This window comes from Poecile atricapillus, chromosome 3, assembly GCF_030490865.1.
Source record: "Poecile atricapillus isolate bPoeAtr1 chromosome 3, bPoeAtr1.hap1, whole genome shotgun sequence".
Lineage (NCBI taxonomy): Eukaryota > Metazoa > Chordata > Aves > Passeriformes > Paridae > Poecile > Poecile atricapillus.
In genome coordinates this window covers 75,467,404-75,486,323 of record NC_081251.1, presented here as the reverse complement: position 1 = coordinate 75,486,323, position 18,920 = coordinate 75,467,404, and the positions used below count along the sequence as shown (strand labels likewise).

At 40.9% G+C, this 18,920-nt stretch overlaps 1 protein-coding gene across 1 annotated transcript in view; it reads right to left on the bottom strand.

The window, feature by feature from the left end:
* Positions 1–4,325: 4,325 nt before the first annotated feature.
* Positions 4,326–18,920, bottom strand: part of RPS6KA2 (ribosomal protein S6 kinase A2) — a 159,242-nt gene continuing 144,647 nt past the window's right edge. The window contains exons 15-21 of the mRNA XM_058836823.1: positions 18,529–18,618; positions 16,853–17,011; positions 15,527–15,688; positions 9,777–9,853; positions 7,183–7,300; positions 6,109–6,246; positions 4,326–5,724 (exon numbers count right to left, since the gene is read on the bottom strand). Coding sequence (XP_058692806.1) covers positions 5,599–5,724; positions 6,109–6,246; positions 7,183–7,300; positions 9,777–9,853; positions 15,527–15,688; positions 16,853–17,011; positions 18,529–18,618 — 870 coding nt within the window. The 3' untranslated portion in view covers positions 4,326–5,598. The remainder of the gene's footprint in view (positions 5,725–6,108; positions 6,247–7,182; positions 7,301–9,776; positions 9,854–15,526; positions 15,689–16,852; positions 17,012–18,528; positions 18,619–18,920) is intronic.

Sequence of the window (18,920 nt, the reverse complement as noted above, 5' to 3'; positions counted from 1 at the left end):
AGGTAAGAATATACACTTCTAAAGGAAAGTTATGTATACTTGAAAAAAGGAAAGGAAAAATTGGCTTGCACATTTCACTTTTTTTTTTTTTTAAATGAACTATACTAAAGAATCTTATTAAGATTATTTTAGGCCTTTTTATTTTAATGCAAGGAATATCTGAGGGTTGTGCTCCTTGCCTGTCTTTTAGGATGCAGATATGTAAATCTGGACCTCACATGGCTCTTGCTTTACAGTGTAATTTCTGGATGTTCAACAAGAGAACTTTGCTTCTAAATATTTGCTTTGGCATTTCTCATATATACATCCTAAGAGAGAGCTTCAAAACACCTGCCTGAAAATAATTTTCCAGTGAAAGCTACAATGTATTTTCTGCTACAGTAATCTCCTGTATCTCTGTGTTTGACTGCCCTACTCCTAGGGCTTGAGAAAGCTGTAGCATGCCCCAAAATCAAGAAGTTCCTCTATAAAAATGGATGATTTAAAAACAAACCCTGGGTGTTTTCTATCACTCTTATTGAGTGAATGACAGCAAAAATACATACAGTCAACATTATTTCCCCATGACATGCCATCTGTGGCCCTACACCTTCTGGTTACAGTGACTTTGCATGAACCTGTGGCCAATTTTCAGAAGCCTGGACTTGTCCACCTCTCTGTGCACAGGGCTTGGCACTGGGAACCTGCTACTGTACAAACATCACATCATTTATATCCCTGACTCTGAGCCACACCTGGGCTCTGCTCAGCATAATGCAGCAACAGAGGGACAGAGGTGACACTGAACTTGTAGCCACTCCAATGTGTTGACAGCACTGTTGGCTAAACTGATTCTGTTGCCTTCCTGCTGTCCCCAGCCATTTGTTCTGACGCACAAACATTTGCTTTGCCCCAGGTGACCTGGCTAAGAGAGGTGTGAAAGGACAGATGGGCAGCTGAAGTCAAGAGAAAGTGACTGTCTGCCATTTTTAGTGTCAGCACTTGCATATGCTGGCATAAATTCAGTAGACCAGCAGCATAAGAAACCTTTGTGCCATCCATGGCTCAGGGGATGAGCCAAGCCCTGTCATAATTCATATCACAGACACACAGCAATTACGTACTTGACTGAGGTTTGAATGTACTCAGAGGTACCAGAGCTGGGTACAAGTTGTTGGAGAGAGCTGAAAGGGTCTGGCTGAAAAGAGAACCCAGTATTACATCCAAGGTTAGATAAAGTGCAGGGACACAGAATATGTACTTTGTAAGAGTGTCACATGTGATGTCATGATGTCATGTCACACAAAATGTGCTGCACTCAGGTCTCTCTGCTTGGGCTATTCCCTGGGCTCTCAGGGAACTGAAGATTTTTTTTTCTTTTTTCTGAGGAAACAAACCAGAATCTGTTCTCAGACAGACTTCTTTTTCAAATATAGAGATTTATAACAATGTGTCCATGCGGGTCACTTTCCATTTTCTGAAATAGTTAGGCTTTATAAATGCTATCTTCTGTTAAAAGTTGCTTATAAAAAGTTAAACAAGATTTTAAATAAGAGAAAATTCCTAAGGGGCTGGGGCAGGGGTCAGCTCTCCCTTCGAGCAGCATCTCCCACACCTCTGCCCTATAGACAAGCTGTGGTGCTGTGTAGGAACTAGGGCAATGCTTCCCATAATATTCTTCATCAGGGCCCTTTGATTTCTTCAGGGTCCTGGAGCTGCAGAGTTGGGATCCAGTTCTGCAAAATGTGGGGATATGCCTCCTCCTTGCTGCACTTCTCTCCTGGGACTGAACAACAAAAACTGCATGGATGTGGTCCTGTGCAACCTGCTCTATGTGAGCCTTCTTTAGCAGGGTGGTTGGACTAGATGGGTTCCAGAGGTCCTTTCCAACCCTTCTGTGACTGATTTTGAAGTGGGTCTCCAGATGAACTATGTCTGTGACAGGTACACTGTGGTATGCCTTGGACACTCATTGCATTGTGCAACTTGATGGTTAAAAATGTAACTATAATATTTGTAATAGCCTAAGGCACTAGGTCACTTTATGGATTAAAAACTTGCAAGATGGTATGTTCTAATTCAAAGACATTTTTAGACTTTCAAGAGTTAAACATAAACATTTAGTAAGTCTCTTAAGGTAGAGAGAAAAAGAGAGGCTAAGCCTTTTTCAGTATTCTCCTAGAAAAAGAAAAAAGTGCTTATTGCTAAGCAATACCACGGCCAGGAGTCCAGAAAGGAGATGCTGGTGTAAAAGCAGCCATTGCAGTAATTAGGCCACAGCTTAGCATCCTCTCCTGGATCCAGCTGTGCCAGGGGAAGCGGTGGGTGCTATCAGCCTGAAATAATGACTTCCAGTGGCATATTCCTCCCTTTCTGCCTCCCTTGGATTTGCTGATGGAAGCTCTTGTATTTCAGTCCAAGTGAGTTGGAACAGCAAAACTGACAGTGGAAAAGCTTTAATTGGGTTCACTTGACTGGAACAGGTCAGAAAACCCTCAGAAGAGTACGTCCCATGGCAGGACTGCAGAGGTGAGACTGATCTGCCCTTGGAAGTGCATGGGGGCGCACATCTGGGACAGAGGGGAGGCTGGATGGTGCAGTTTCTTCCCTGTAAGGGCACAGCCTTTTTTTCGACAGCCAGAACTGCTATCAATGACAGATTTCAAAGAATACTGCAGACAAAACTCTCCAAGTATCACCTCGGCTTCTGACTACACTTCTACCCTTATTTGGACAAGCTGGGACAGCACCTTTTTTGTGCATGTGTTTACATACAGACACATAAGGATGCACTGGCAATAAAACCTTAATAAACAAAGCCCGCTATGTGTATGGGCTTATAGTTATTTATAGGCTTATAAAGTAATTAATGAGCATTAAGATGCAAGAGTCTGTATGTGTCTCTATGTTAACAGTTGGTGGGTTAGAAAGAGGTAAGTTGGGAAGAGATTCAAACCCTTAAACTTTGGGAAGAGCAACATCCTGTAAGCTTGGCCTACAATAATATTCAGTTGAAAAAAATGCTCAAAGAATTAAGACTGAGTATATCTAGAGGGAATTAGACTTTTTCCAGTGGTTGTGAGAGAAAGAAAACTGGATCAATGCATGATGACCAGGAAATCCCAGAGGGAGACAAAAACTGTACATAGTATTTTCAACAGTCTTTCTGTTCATATACAATACAATACAATTACTCTGACCATTAAAAAACCATTTTGTTAAAACAGCACATATCAGCTGGGACCTCAGAAAATCCAGCCCTCCCTCCAGGCTGCCCTATGCATCCTTATGCCCACCTTGCCTTGTGCCAGGAGAGAAGTCACTTCAAGGGAAACAAGGCCTGACCAGAGCTGTTCTGCACCAGCCAGGATAACCCTGCAGGTGGATATCCTCATGGTGTGCTGTTAGCAGAAACGTGTGAGATTTAACTTCTAACAAGCAGAAAATTCTAAAGGCAGCAAAAAGTTGACACTGAGCACATTTAGCCAGAGGAGAGAATATGGGCTGCTGTGTACAGAAGCACAGACACCCACCTGTGCGTTTGCACTCATCAGTCCCAGCCAATTCAGCCTCTGTGTGAAGTTTCACAGCATTGTTTATTTTAGAAAAGAAAAGGGCTTCAAGGAGAGCTGCTTTGCAGCGATCCTGTGTGCACAGCACATAAACTTGAACATTAAATATCAGTTTAAATTATTAAGAATAAAGTTAAATTTAAAAACAGACTAACGCAAACAAACAAACTTCAGTCAACTTTGAAGAAGAGATAGTTTTAGGAAGAATATTACTATAGCAAATGAAACCCCTTGGACACTCTGAGGCAGTGATCTGGTAATTCCAGTTCAGCACCAAGATGCACAAACTACCCAGCAAGCAAACATTACCATGTCTAGCATATGAAGCTCCATGTTCACATTTTTCTTTTTTTTTTTCTCCCCTGTCACAACAGAAAAAAGCCAACACAGCACAGTAGCTTTTCCCACGAAGCATCTGAGGTGACAAAATTCACTCAGAAAACAAAAATTAACAAAAGCAGTACAAAGAAGAATCCTGGTCAGCTTGTGACCACCAGTAAGCCAAGATGGGTAAGAAAAAGAATAAAAAAATAGTTCACATCTGGCACCACAAACCTTGCTTGCATTCTTTGAAACCAGGGAATGAGAAAAAAGTCCATTTTGCAGAGACCATTTCAACAAAAGTTTTCTTTCCCTGAACCTGGAAAATCCAGGTATTAGGGCATAGAATTTTTGTTTTATATGTATATAAATACACATGTACATATTCATATAAATATAAAAGCAGAGCATCCTCCCATTTCTCCTCATAACATATTATTATTAAAGCTTGTAACAGAGTTGGCTGAACTCTTCAGAAGTGGGTACTCTCTGCACACACGTGGCATGGGGAGTTTAGCTCTGCTAGAGCAGAACACCCAGGCAGGGACATGAAATGTTGGGTGATGGAGGCAGATTTGGGTCAACAGCCAGGGGAGGGCAGGGAACAATGACTGGAAATGGCCTCTCCTGCTCCAGTGTGGAACTCTGGAGTGTTGGTGAGCAGTCTGGGTGATGGTGTGGGAGAATGGCTGCACAGACCCACTTGGCCCCTGGGCAGCCCAGCCGCCCACTGTCTTCTGCACCAGCCACTGAAGAGGGACTGTCCCCTGCTTTGAGAGGGAATCACTGACCCCCAGCCACTTGCACACTAGTTGCCTTTGAATTGTTTTGCCTACTGTCCTCAAAGCCACTCACGCCTTTCCCTGCCTTTGTTCGATTCCCCAGCCCCTCACCTAATCCTCCCAGACCTGCTTGCTTGCCAAGACCAGACACCTTTCTCTTGCCTGATCCACAGGCTCCTACTCACTCACCCTGCTTTATGTGAATGCCTTCCCACAGTCCCATAAGACCCATTCTTTTCCTCAGAAGACCGAGTTCCTCAGAGATTTTTTGCTCTCTGAGACTTTTGAGCAAGTCAGAGCTGGTGGCACACTCTCCTTGAGAGGTGCTAGCTTCATTCCAGAGAAGGCAGGGGCAAAGTGCAAAAGATTCCTCAAAACCAGAAGGTATTTCCACCACCACCACCAGCTCTCTCTACCTCATGTTGTATAGCACTTGTTTCAAATAAGGTGTTACTCATGTGTCTCTGCAGCCTTCACTCTTGCTGGGGTGAGTGGAGATCAGCAGATGTCTACTGGTGACCAGCCAAGTCACTTCATCATGACACATGCTGGAACGGCATTCTAACCCGACTGCGTTCTTCGTAGCAAAAAATGCTTTTCTTGAGAAACAAAATGAAAACTCTTCCCATGGAACATCTTACGGACTCAAAAATAGTTTCCCTAGGGTGGAAAGGTTGGAGCTCGCCTATTTTGTTTGGCTGTATCTCAGTAAAGAAACAGAGCTACTGGCAAAACTGGCACATCTTTGCAAAGTTGTTAAACTCAGGACCCTGGCTGGAATGTAAAAGAAAAGATGTAGCAAATGAGAACTTTGCCTTACGTGGGTTTCTGCTAGTTCTGGCAATTTCATGTGCAGGTTGTCCAGGAAAGTTCTGCTAGCCAAGTAAAGATGAATTTTTCAAATAATAAACTGTGGGTTTTCAAGGAGGCCTTTTGGGGTACTGCTACAATCTGGTAGAGGTAAGTCTCTTCATGCCTCGCCGCTGAGCCAGATTGGAGGACAATACAGGCTCCAACCTTGGTGCCTGAGGTGCTCGGTTTAAAGCAAAGTAAGTGGCTGCCATTGCACCCTGTAAAACAGAGAGAGAGAGAAAACTTTGAGCTGAAATTCAATTCTTTGATGCTTTTTCATTCCCCTATTCAGTATCCTAAAAAACTGTCACACATGCACAATTTCCATGAGATGATAACACTTAGGCTGGCAGACAGCTAGAGTGTCTCAGATTCAGAATGGTGAAGAGCAGTATGTGCTTCCAGGTTATTACAATGCAGCCTAAAGTTAAAAATACTGAGCGGGCGACAGTCAAAAATACAGTTAATACGGTGCCATTAAATTTATTAAATTTAACCTCTGTGGCAAATAATCTTCCCAACTCCTCTATCACTTTTCAGACTATTTACACAAATGACAGCTCATTCTTCAAGCAAGGAGGCGGAAAGGGTGTAGGAGGTACCTTGACCAGGTGAACATCCTGTCTGCTGAGTTGGTTTTGAGACAGGTACTCCCTGTTCACTATCCATGGATGTCTCAGGACTTGGACTGCTGTGAGGCGTTGGTGAGGGTCTACATGAAGCATCTTAGACACAATGTCCTGGGTTGGAAAGGATGAAAACAGGGAGAAAGCAATTAATAGCAGTGCAGTTTTACTAAGATCTTCCTGTTGACAGTGTCATCATTAGCATGTACAATGGAGACAGTGATGCACTTTAGACAGGCTCTATGTTCTTTAAGTGTCAGGACTTATCTTCAAAATTTTCGAGTGTAATGTTCAGCTCTAAGTTAATAATCCAGTCAAAACATAATGTGGAGGGTATTCATTTTATTGAACGACTTATTTACTGGCAACCTTGTAGGAGTGATAAACACCTAGGGAGAGGACGCCATCTGGAGGCATCTCCTCACTGACCTCGAGGCATGCTTACAAGAGAAACTTAGAACAGAAAGTCAACACTCAGGTAACTAAAGTTCAATTAGGTTAACTCTACAACATCTAAACATTTTAACTTCAAAACTGGACAGCTGATAAAAAAATCCACTGTGAGGCTCATAGGTGCTGATAGCAAGATTAATGTTACTAGGAATGCTTGCAGTTTTGTGGTGGAAAGTATCAATGTTTTTCCATTGGGTACTAACAGTTGCTAAAAATGAAGTATCTTGCAAGAATCTTTAAAGCCTGTAGAAGCTTCTGATTAATGCTGGGCAACTGGAAGCTTGCAATTTTCCTGCCGATTTACCTGTCTCAGAGACTAGTGCACAGCTTCATGCCTAAAGATCTCAGCACCAGATGATTTCTTTTCTCCTGGGGTTTTCCTTGCCTTGTGATCGATGGGCAGCCTAAACTGTGAACTGTCCAGGAATTAAAACTGCCTGCTCTTGGTTAACTGGGAAGCAAAAAGGTGATTCATGGATAGACTATACATCTGTGGCATTGACAAACATATACTTCTTGTAGAAGAGCAGTTGCACCAAAAAAAGAGTTCTGTGGTATTTAAATCTTGAGAGAAAATCTGAGAAAGGGTTCACTGACCTTTGCAGTATCAGATACTGAATCCCAGTTTCCTCCTGTAAGAGCATATTTGCCACTGCCAATCCTGGCCAGAATCTCCTCTGGGGTGTCATCTGGTCCATTTGCAAAAGGAGTGAATCTATTAAAAAAAACCAAACAAACAAAAAAACAAAACAAAAAATTATGTAATTTGCAAGTACATGATTTTTAGGTTCTAGTATTAACTGCCACTGATAACAACAGGAATTTGGTTCCAGAATGTACCACTGATACTGCTGCTTTATTTTCACTCAAACTGTACAATCTGGTGGCTCCTCATATTGATCTGTAGAGGCAAAGACAGATTTTTTCATTGTTTTTTAAATTTTTGTTCTGTTTAAATTTTTTAGGAGTGAAATATTCTTTGTTAAAATAGTCAGGTTTTGACCTCTTGTTTTAACTCTACTTTATTGCCAACTTTTTTATTGCCAATACCAGTATCTTGGTAACAGCAAGAAAGGACAAAAGTTATAACGAAGAAGAAATACAATCTGAAACAGAAAAAAAAGGAAAATAAAGAAGAACCCTTCCTAATCTATTTTGCAATGCTTTGTTAACCATAATATGCAAGTCAAAATTATTGGGCAAACTAAATTACCTGCAATATGTTACTTCCTTGTCCAGCCAGTCAGAAATGACTTGTAACATGCACCCAGCTTGAGACAAAATCAGTATCATATGCAGAAGATACACTTTTTGTTTACAGAGAGTGGCAAGAGATAAGGTTTTTGCAGTTGACTACCATCTACCAGGCCCATTTTTACTCTGCAATTTTGAACAGCTGTGAAGGCTTACATGAGGTAGATATTTTTGATTTTTTATATTTTTCTTTCCATCTGTCTTCTCTTTAAACTTGCCAGAGCAGTTTTTAGATTGTTAAACAGTTGCATTGGCCACAGCTTCCTATACCACCTGGTTTCTGGTACCAAATTCAATTCCTTGTGCAGTATTTTCTCATTTTCAGAAACACTTCAGACTTCATAGCAGTTCAGCCCAATGAGATAGATGCTATTCCAATCTATAGCTCTCAGGAGGGATGCAGTAAGAGCTAAGGACTGGCAAAACTCTGAGGTCTATCACTAGCTGCACTAACATGATCCCTGGCCTGTGCTCCAGTCCTGGCTGTCTGAGCCCTCTCTGCTCATAGTGATTATAGGAGGAGACAAAAGTCCTGGATGTAAATACTTGTCAGTTCCTACTAATCTCCTGTGGTGAGGAAGAACAAAACCATTCATGAATGCAGTGGTGGCACCTAAAAAAGCATTCCTCAACGGATTGTGTTACTATTATTTTCTCTGGTAGGTGCAGAAAAAGTGAGATACAAGTTACTGGCACCTGTAAGTAAATTGAATATCCACTAAGTTGTGCTATTTGTATTCCCAATTCAAATAGATTTGAATTTTTTTCTTCATAGTCAACAAAGAAGAATTCTGAATATAATCAACCGAACAAATGTAACTGTGGGTAATGTGTTAATTTTATTTTACTGATTCCAGCAGTGTAGCAGTCTAGGGCATCAGCCAAATAGAAACAGGTTCTTGGACATCCTAGTAGACTGGGAAACTTCTCCAGAAAGTTTTGCTATATTTCAGCTGACCTGGATCACACCTATAGTCAAGAATAAAATAGATGAGACAGAGACGCCTTTCCTATAATCCACAAGGCAGGAGATGCAAATAACAGAAAGTCAGAGTTCAACTCTTTGTTTTCTGTATAAAACCTAGGAATGAATCCAAGCTTCTTGTCACAGCTGAATGATTAGATTAAACAGTTTAGAGAGGTCACTGAAAAGCTGAAAGCTGAGCTTAGGTGTGATAAATGTGCTCATACCATACTCTGAGAAATGAAATTCAGGGGCCTGATAACTCTAGATTGGGTTTGCACACTTTGTTTCCCAATCATCCCTGCACACCTTATTCCTATCCTTCACTGCTTATTTCAATCTGTGTCTTCCCCTGGATCTTCTTGTTTTAATATTTCACTTTAGCCAACACATAGGAGTATTTTTGCCAAGTACCTCTCAAAAGTTTCTGCTGCCTGTTGCTATTCTTGCTGATCTCTTAGTTTACTTTCTGAATCATATTTTTCAAATAGGATCTGAACGCTACTTTTGGGTGTGGTTTTTTTTTTTAGCTTTTAGAGGTGCTCAGACACTTCAACAACAATAACAAATAAAGAATATTGAAGCTGAAGAAAATAAAAGTATCAGTAGAATGAATTAGCATTCTTCCATTGATAAGGTGAATATGCTGAGGCTCTTTATACTTCTATGCATCCCTCCTGATGGAAAACTTTCCCACTGCTTAAGTGGTGAGTGAACCCTTTAGGAGTCTAGGTCTCAGTGCATACAGGCAGTTTTGTTAGAAACCTAAACAATTTGTCAAGTGTCAAAGATATTTATGCATTCTAGAAAAAAACCTTATTCTAAGTCTTGGCATCTATTTTCTTGCTTTATACAACAGAATACACTTCTCAAGGAGCCCAGAATCCCTATCTGTGACTCCTTTCAGGCTTGATCAGTGCTGCAGTGCTGAGCTCGCTGGAGACTGCTGCTCTAGGAGAACCTTGTCACTCACCCTGCCAACATGGTGTACAGCAGGATCCCCAAGCTCCAAATGTCACAGGCTGCATCATAACCTTGGCGTTTAAGGACCTGTAGGAAGGAAAGAGGGAGATGAAAATAGGTTAATCTGCATTCCTGAATTTTTAGCTTCCATTCTACAAAAAGCACTGACTAGTGGTTGTGTCTGCTGACATTCCAATAGCTGCATATCTGCCTGGAACAGGTGGCTGCCTTGGGATCAAAATGTCCAGTGATGCTATGGAGCAAAGCAAAGCCCAGGCTGAAACGAGCTGGTTAAACTCAGCACATCTTTCCTCTTCACAGAGAGAGAGAAGAGTGCATTTTTTTTGAGCTCAGGAGTCTTGGAACTCCACTGACCATCCAACTTGCAGCAAAGCAGAACAATATTTCACTGTTTTAAAATGTTTCTTAAAAAAAGAGCTCATTAATACTTTAAAACATATCCTCCAATATAAAAGTTACCAACAACACTGTGGATGCATATGGCAGTGATAAGTATTCCAAGTATTTGGATTTGATACAGCAAATGGATGCCCCCTGAAGCATATTTAATGTCAGACTAATGAAGATGCATATTAAAAGGCTTATCTTCTGTATAAAGAAAAGCGGGTGTAGCCACTGGTGCTGAATAGATCACACAGACACAGGTCGAGATGTGGTGAAAGGAAGAGAGAGTTTATTTTTCCCCCCAGGATTTATAGGCTTCTGACCATGGCCAGGGATTGGCTGGTCAGGATAACACTTTCTCACTGCACTGGCCATGAGAGATGCCCATCACAAGACGTGTAACAGAAAGAATGTACACATATCTATGTTTACAGTTACTGTCCTGGGAAAGTCTTAGAAAACTATGTTAGCAAGCTCAGAAGCTGAGTTTTCAGGGTGACAAGTGGGCACATTTAGGCTGGAGTTAACAGCAGGATAAAACTTGGCCCCTTTTTCCCATGGGGCAAACAAGACCCATGGAAGTCAGCAGAGATCTGACCACTAGGTTCAATACCAGTACAGGATGGTAAAGTGTAGCAGTAAGGGTAAAGTCCAGATTTCATTTGTGCTAGTACACACTAGAAGAAATACCTGTTTGGGTCAGTGCAGGTCCAAGTGAAAGTGAAGTCACCAACCTTCATATCTTCCCACAAAAGCAAATTACCCTCTGTTTATTCAGTTCTGACACACAAGGAATTTTGTCCTCTTTAGATGGACCAGTAGATAGATATTTTTGCAAAGCACATGAAAAAGGAATGTACAAATTCAGCAAGTCTTTCTCTGACCTGCATCCCTATTACCCAGGAGTGATTTAAGCATCTGAATTCCATCACAGAAAAGACCAGATTCTGCTAAGGAAAAACAGTTTGAGAAAATGTTGCCTTGACAGATTTTGTAAATGATGAGTGGCAAAGCAACCATCTGCCAGGTATGCTGCTAAGCGAACATTTGCTACCTGGGAAAAAAACCCAACAAACAAAAAAACTCCCACAGCAAAAAAAAAAATAAAAAATCCCAAACAAAAAACCAAACCAAAGTAAAACAAACAAACAAACAAACAAAACAAACCCCAATAAAACCCCCAAAACAAACAAAAAAAACAACCCAAAAAACACAGAGAAAAAGCTACAGGTCCTCCTGTTCACAAAGCTGGTAAAATCATGCTTCTGCCTCTCCTGCACATAATATAAAGGCTATCTGGCTGATTTATTTAATTGTATTTCTTTAGTTCCTGCATTCATTCCCCCTGTATTAATGTCAGTTTTTATGGGAAAAACTTCTTTGAAAAACTCTGTTGCATTTCACTCCTCTGTTTTCCTCCAATATCCAAGGACAATAAAGTCCAAGGAAAGTGACAGAAAAATGGGGCAGTGATGATACTTAGTGGAGTGGGTTAATAAGCAAGTGGTTACACAACCCCAAAATTATTGGGTCACTTCCAGGACTTAGTGGGATCTGAAAGAGAGTCAGAAACTGGTTCTTAGTGCCACACCATAGCAGGACATTGTGGGGATAATGGGTATCCTGGAGATATGATACCCTGGGTTCATCCAGTTCTGAGAATGGCTCAGATATTTGTCCAACCCCCTTTTACTTCTGTAGGCTTTGACTTACTGGGTTCACAGTGTTTACAAATAGAGGTTTTTCTCAGTTGTAACAAGCAGGGATGCAAATGGGTACAGAAAGGAAATAAAAACCCTCATAATTTCAAATCAAAAAGCAGTAGTTCTTCACGAATTCTGTAGGAAAACTGCAGGATAAGACATTTTTACTTTATCCAGGATCACCCTACTGCATCAGTAGTACAACAGTCTGGCTCTTTGCTCCTCAAATGCAGCACAACTCGCACTAGGTGGCAGCGTGCCTCTTTCAGATAGCCTTCATCTTTGCTCTTGCTATCACCTAAACCCCAAATTAACTGTTTCCAAAATAAGGGGTGATCCAAGTGGGCAAACATGTCCTCCTTCTTTGGTCACCGCCCTCTTTGTCACCAGCTCAGCTGACTTTCTGCCTCCTTAATTAGTTTCATGTGGCAGACGTTGCAGTCAGACTGAGAAAAGGAATGTGAAAGTCAAAGCTAGGCTGTAGGGCAGCATTATATCACAGGTAGAATGTAAAATCAATTAAGGCTTCATGTAAGCTCTCTGCCAGTTCTGGTAATGCTTCAATTAATCTCCAATGTCTCCTGCATTAGCAGGAACTGTCTTACTCATCACGAATGTCTGGGAGTGTGATGTCTGCTTTCAGTTTAAATCAGAAGAGTCTGATCTGAAAGTGGCAATGTTTGTGATTACAGACACTATACAGAATAGCCCATCAGGAAAAACAGCTACACCTATTTTAAGCATCTTGTACCTTGGAGGAAATCGGAGTGCTTCAAATCTTGCAAATATGATTATTTTTGGGGTTTAGAAATTGAATGGCTGTGGTGCCACACAACTTTTTCAATCTACTTTGATAAATTTTTAACAGCTCATTCCCATTTCTAAAATGGAAGCCTAACCAAACTGTAATAAAACCCCCAAACCAATCTGTCTTGGCAATGCAAGGGTTTTTTTGTTTTTTTGGTTTTTTTTCTGAAGAAAAATCTGTTTTGAATTTATACCACCCTGGCAATGGTCTCTATAGAACAAATTCTCCTTCTGATGCTGGGAGGCTGTGATTCCTGTAACTTTTGGTATCATAAAAGGACCTTGTACAGAAAGATCATCCTATTTTTCTCTTTCCAGTTACAGATGAACATTGCATGGAAAAAAGAGAAGACTTAGGGAGAAAAAAAGATTGCTAGATGATACCAACTGAGAGACACTGGTATTTGATAACAGAGAACAGATGAAGTATTGAAAGACAGTAGTTTTTTGTTTTTCTTATAAGGACCAAAACAAGCAAAGGAAGACACAGATATGAAGTAGTGTATTGCAACCACTAAAATCTTTGATTTTCATCACTCCAAGAAATGGGTAATTACCCAAGAAATTAACTTCTAGCTCCTTCGTTGTGAGGAAGCAGAGATGAACATCTCATGGGTGTCATGGGGTTAGTTTACCTTTAAGGAAGTTAAAGTTGCTGGGGGCTCTTGGGAGTCTTTTCTCTTGACCAATTATCGGTCATTGCTGAGAATTGACAGCAGTTTTAGCCATTGAAAAGTGGAATCAACTTGTGAACCCCACCTTAAAGTGTCCAACCAGAAGTCTGTAGTTGTTCTTTGTTTTCCTGGCTGTGAAGGGTGGCGGAGCTCCAAGCCTCCCATTCCCTGCCCAGTCCATGCGGCCTGGGTGGGGGGCCGAGCTGGGCCTGCCGTTCTCCCGGCCGGGAGATGGGGCCGGCGGGGGCTTGCCCCGGGCTAAGCCGGGCCAGGCCGGTTCCTGGCTTAGCTGCAGGTTTTGCTGTGATAGAATTTACCAGAAAACTGCCGAGTAAAGAAGGAGAAGAGCTCTAAGCCTGCTGCAAGCAGAGGCAGTGACTATGCTTTCCAGAGCAACTATGAAGAACTTTTCATCGCAGACGGCTCCAGCTCCTGTTCAGCAGAGATCACCGAACCATCTACAAAAGCTTGGGCAGGATTTTAACTCTTTCTTATCCAGATGAGACTTGCGGATTAATCTTTTCATCCAGAAAGAGAAAAGGAGAGTGATCAACATGAAAAGAGACTTTATAAACTACTAGTGGCAAGAAAGGAGACTTCAAGAAAGGTAGAGAATTAAGAAGATGCTTTAATTAAGCTGAAATATTTTTCTGTTAAAACTATGGAAATGGACAATAAAGTCCTGAAAAAAACTCCTTTAATTCATAATAGAGTATGAAGAAGAATAAAGTGTTCAAAGTGTAAATTTGAGTAAAAAGTAGAGTAATTGTGGTATAGTGAAGTGCTGAGAGATTTGAAGCCTTGAGAGGCAATGAGAAAACTGTTTTCTAGTGAAGCGTACCGAACCAGATGAAAAATACTTTTTTGCCTTTGACTAACTTATCCTTAAAAATGCTATCCTCAAACTTATGACCCATAACACATTTCAGAGTGATGTGGAATGGGAGGGGTGGGCTTTGATAACAGTAGCTCTGAGCAGCTGATATCAGAAAAACGAAAAACTATAACAAAAATAGTTTTCTTGTGACAAACTCCATAAATTAACAGAAAGGAACTTCTGTTTCTCTACAGAAACTGAGGAAAAGACTATAGAAAGAATTAGAACTGTTTAAACCATCAAAATGATACAGTTTTTGTCTCTGTTGTCATGTGAACAAAAGAATAGTGAGCAGTGAGAAATGAAAAGGTTTTTCTAAAAGTTTATTCTGGTGTTCTTATTCTTGTAGTTTGTCAATAAACTCTTCTTTATTCCTTTTAAGTTTTATGCCTGGTTTGCTCTTATTTTAATCCATATCTCACAGCAATGAATAAATAATTCTTTTTTCCCCCTTTTTGTTAATTACTAGTTCAAAACCACGACAATGGGTCAAATACAGCAAAGAGCCCAAGCCATGAAACAGCCGTATGACCCAAGCCGACTCTTACGGGGCTGCATGAAAGGATCAGCACCTGCCAGTGATGCAGAGCCACCTCTCCCTGTGCTTAGGACAAGCTGTTTGGTCTTCCTCTACTTTCCTGTCTGTAAAAATGAGAAAGCATTTCCTACATCCCCCAGAACTGGGGGGGGGTTGGTACTAGGAGAGCCCAAGAGGAGAGATATTTCTTGAGCTCAGTGAAGCCAACAATAAAGCTCTCATTGATTTCAGCATAGTAAGGATTTAGTGCAAGGATTTTTCTTTTAATTTGTATCATAGAATCATGGAATGGTTAAGATTGGAAAGGTCATATAGTTCAACCTCCCTGCTCAAGCAGGATCCCCCAAAACACTCAGGATTGTGTCCAGATGGCTTTTGGATATTTCCAGAGAAGGAGACTCCATAACGTGTCTGGGCAACCTGGGACATCAAGATTTCCCTCTTAAGCCTTAATCCTGTTCTGATGCAGTGCAGTAGAGGGAAAGAAGTCTGAGCAGAAGCAGCTAGAGAAAAAAAGATACTTATCCCAGTAATGAGCCAAAGCATTGTGTGCACCAGTCCAAGACAGACACAAGCTTCTGTCAGGAGAAAAACAACTGCCGTGACAGGACTAGGAACAGGAAAGTTACGATAATAGAGGCTGTGCAAGTGCCAGTAGCCTGGTTTCTGCCTTGCTCCTCTTGTAAAGGCAGCAAGGGAGGAAGGACTGCTTCCTAGGACTCACTTTCTACTGCAGGCTTTGAAATGTGATCCTACCTCAGGAGCGACAAAGTTGGCTGTGTAGCAGGGAGTCATGAGCAGCCCGTTCTCCGCTCTGAGTTGCTTGGCAAACCCAAAGTCACAGATCCTGATAGAGTCTGGGTTTCCTGACTCATCCATGTAGAGGATATTACTTGGCTTGAGATCTCGGTGCACCACCTTAAGAAAGAACAGTGAGAAACAAGTGAGAAGAGGTCAGGAAACACTGGGGCTTGGCTGCCATTTCTGGTCTGCTGGTTGAGGTAGGTCAAGAACTCATGCTGAAAATATTTAAGTTTTGGGAAAAAAGTTACTTAAAAGCCTTGGACAAATGAAGGGGGGAAAAAAAATAAAGTCCGTTAAAATGAAAAACAAAATGTTTGACAGCCTCTGTGGGTGTATTAAGATGGAGGCTGCTGCTCTAAGAGGAGACAACTTCCTAAGGGTGGACAAAGTGGGCAGTTGTACAAACATCTTGGTGGCAGAGTCTTCTGGAGCTTGATGGCTTTGAATACTGAACTTAAAGGTGAAGAATAAATCACATCATGGGAGGACAGTGTGTAAGGTTCTTGTGACTGTCCATGTGAGTGGCTCACACCTGAAAGGAGGAACTAATTTCTTTCCTAATTTCAAAATGTATTCACACAATTTTATGTGACTGTGTGTTTTACCAGACATGCTGAATATCAGTGGCAGGAAAACAGCCCTTATTTGTTATAGCAAGACTGAAAAATTACCATGAAAGCATAGAAGCCAAAGCACAAAATGCACTTTGTTTTAACCATGAAGCAGGAAAAACAGTAAATATTTGACTAGTTATCCAAACTGCTTGTCCCTGAAATGCAGAAAAGGAGAGATTTTCAAACTGTTGCATATAAAGAGCTTAGATTTTAAGTCAGATTTTAACAGCATGTCAGAAGTCTTTCCCATCAGCTGCTCAAACTGCCACTTCATTTGGAGAGCTGAGCATTTGATTTTCTACCTATCTGCTGATTCAGCTACCGTATTTGAAGTGTTGCTAAAAGTTCAGGTCCTGCAGTAATTATTGTGATAAAAAGTAAACAACTAATATCTTTACAAAGTACATGAACTTGAAAATTACTGTAGTGTGGGGAAAGAAAATACTGCTTTGACATGCTTCAGTCCAGTGGAAGATGGATAAAAAGCCAGTGACCCTATTTCACAAACCAAATGTAATTATAAATATGGAGGTAGGTTTTTGGCAGAGAGGCAGGGGGGGAAGCATATTTACATTTCAGAGAAGCAAAATCACAACTGTTTGCTATTTCAAGAAGCTGAATTTTAAGAAGGTTGATGCAGCTAAGCCAAAAAAGCAATGCTTACGCCCTGAGAGTGTAGGTAGTCCACAGTCCTGGTGATGGTGCACAGCACAGCGCTGGCCTCCCGCTCTGAGAAACACTTCTGCCGAAGGATGCGGTCCAGCAGCTCGCCTCCCCGCATCAGCTCCATCACCAGGTACACAAATTTCCCATCATCATAGACCTGGAACAGTAACACAATAAATACATCTCTTGGAACCATCAACTTGATAAAGGTTGATCCTTTAATCGTAATGTCGGCTTGATTGTGTGAATTTGCAAGAAGAAAAAGTCAGCAAATGTGTGGGAAATGGGCTTTTTATGCTCAAAGAAAACTTTATAAAATGACTTAAATCATCACTTTTTTTCTGGTGTCAGGAGCAGCTTGCTTATTTGTCCACACAGAAATGTAGCTTTCTGGTTTTCTATCATGCCAACAGAGCAGGCTCAGCTGTTAAAAACGGCACCACTCCACACAGCTTCAAATGTCTCCTGGCTCTCACCCAAGCATTCTTCTCAGTAGTGTTCTCTCTTTCCACTTCCACAGGGTAACATTTGCCATTTCAAATATCAATATTTCCCTTTGACTCATGATCAACTAAGGAGTTGTATTACACTGTTGGCCAACACTTGCATCTAATGTTATTATATAGTTTATATTTGCAGTTCTGGTGAATATATTGTTGGTATCAGCTGCAAGATATATTTACATTCAATGTCAATGAGTGTTGGTAAAAGACATTTTATCCTTTAAATTGGAGGACAATTTAATGACATTTTCATGTCACCATCCTTTATCTGGACTGCAATAATAGGCAGTGTTATAGTCATAAATGCTACATGTTTTTGGAAAGGAATGTAAAAACTTTTTTTGCACAGAAGTTGAGATACTCTTTAACACTTAGGAATTAGGTGAGACTTTCCTGAGGGCATGTGATTAGGAGACTCATATACTTCTTGGAGGTCTAAACCATCATGTACTGGCCACTGACACAGGCAGGGTTTTGTTCTGTAGACTCTGAATCTAACATGGTGTGGAAAATCTTAGGTGAGATTTCAGGCAGCTAAAGTAAAACACCTCTGACTAAAGGCCATTACTTCATTTAAGCATAATGAAGGATTATTTTTCATATGAAATGCTGAAGAAAAATACTTTAATGACATCTCAGGCTGTTGGAATAGAAGACAAAAAGTCCCTGGCATTAAAACACTACTGGGGGAAATCCTAGTGACTCTGTGAGCTCTCCTCTTCCCAGCAAAGCAGGTATCACAGGCTGCACGGGAATGGCTACTGCTCGAGAAACATCATCTCCCTATCCAATAGCACCACTGTGTGTATTCAGCAGTGCCCCAAAACACCCAGCTAGGGAGATCTCCTTTTAAATGCTGCTGCAAACCCAAACTCATTTTCTCATTCTCCAGCACTGTGACCCTTTGGTTTTATTTATGGTTTGTTACAGTATATATGAATAGAATGAATATATATGAATAGAATGAATCTATATGAATAGAATGCATAACCTGACCAGTCTTTCCAAACACTATCCAGTAATTCGTTAAGTCATGTTTTTCTCCTTGATTTCAATGGGTCTGGTTTTACCTTGGACCTTCAACTGAAGAATTTTCCAGACATGGACCAATAAATGAGCCTGACTATAAGGTGAAAATCATTTAATGCTGAAGTGCTCAAAGACTACTCACATCTTTAAGAGTAATGATGTTTGGATGCTGTCCATACCGCAAAAGTATCTCAATTTCTTCAGAGGGGTCTCTCTTGCTCTTATCAATTATCTGCAATAAATGAAGGACAGTAGTCAAATACCAGTTAGCAGCATTAAGCACAAACTGACCAATTCCTATAGTTTAAACAAATTACTATTCAAAATTCTTCTATTAATCATTATTCTAGGAGAGGACAGCTCAAACCATGTGCACATGTGAGCCATGCTGACTGTCTGCCAAAGCCAGACGGAGCAATAATTAGTTTAGATTCTGGAGGCGTAGGCCCTCTTTTTGATGGCTACAGTTCTGTTTACCCATAAATAATGGCAGTTACAAGAAGTGTCATTTAGAAATCAAACAACATTGAGAAT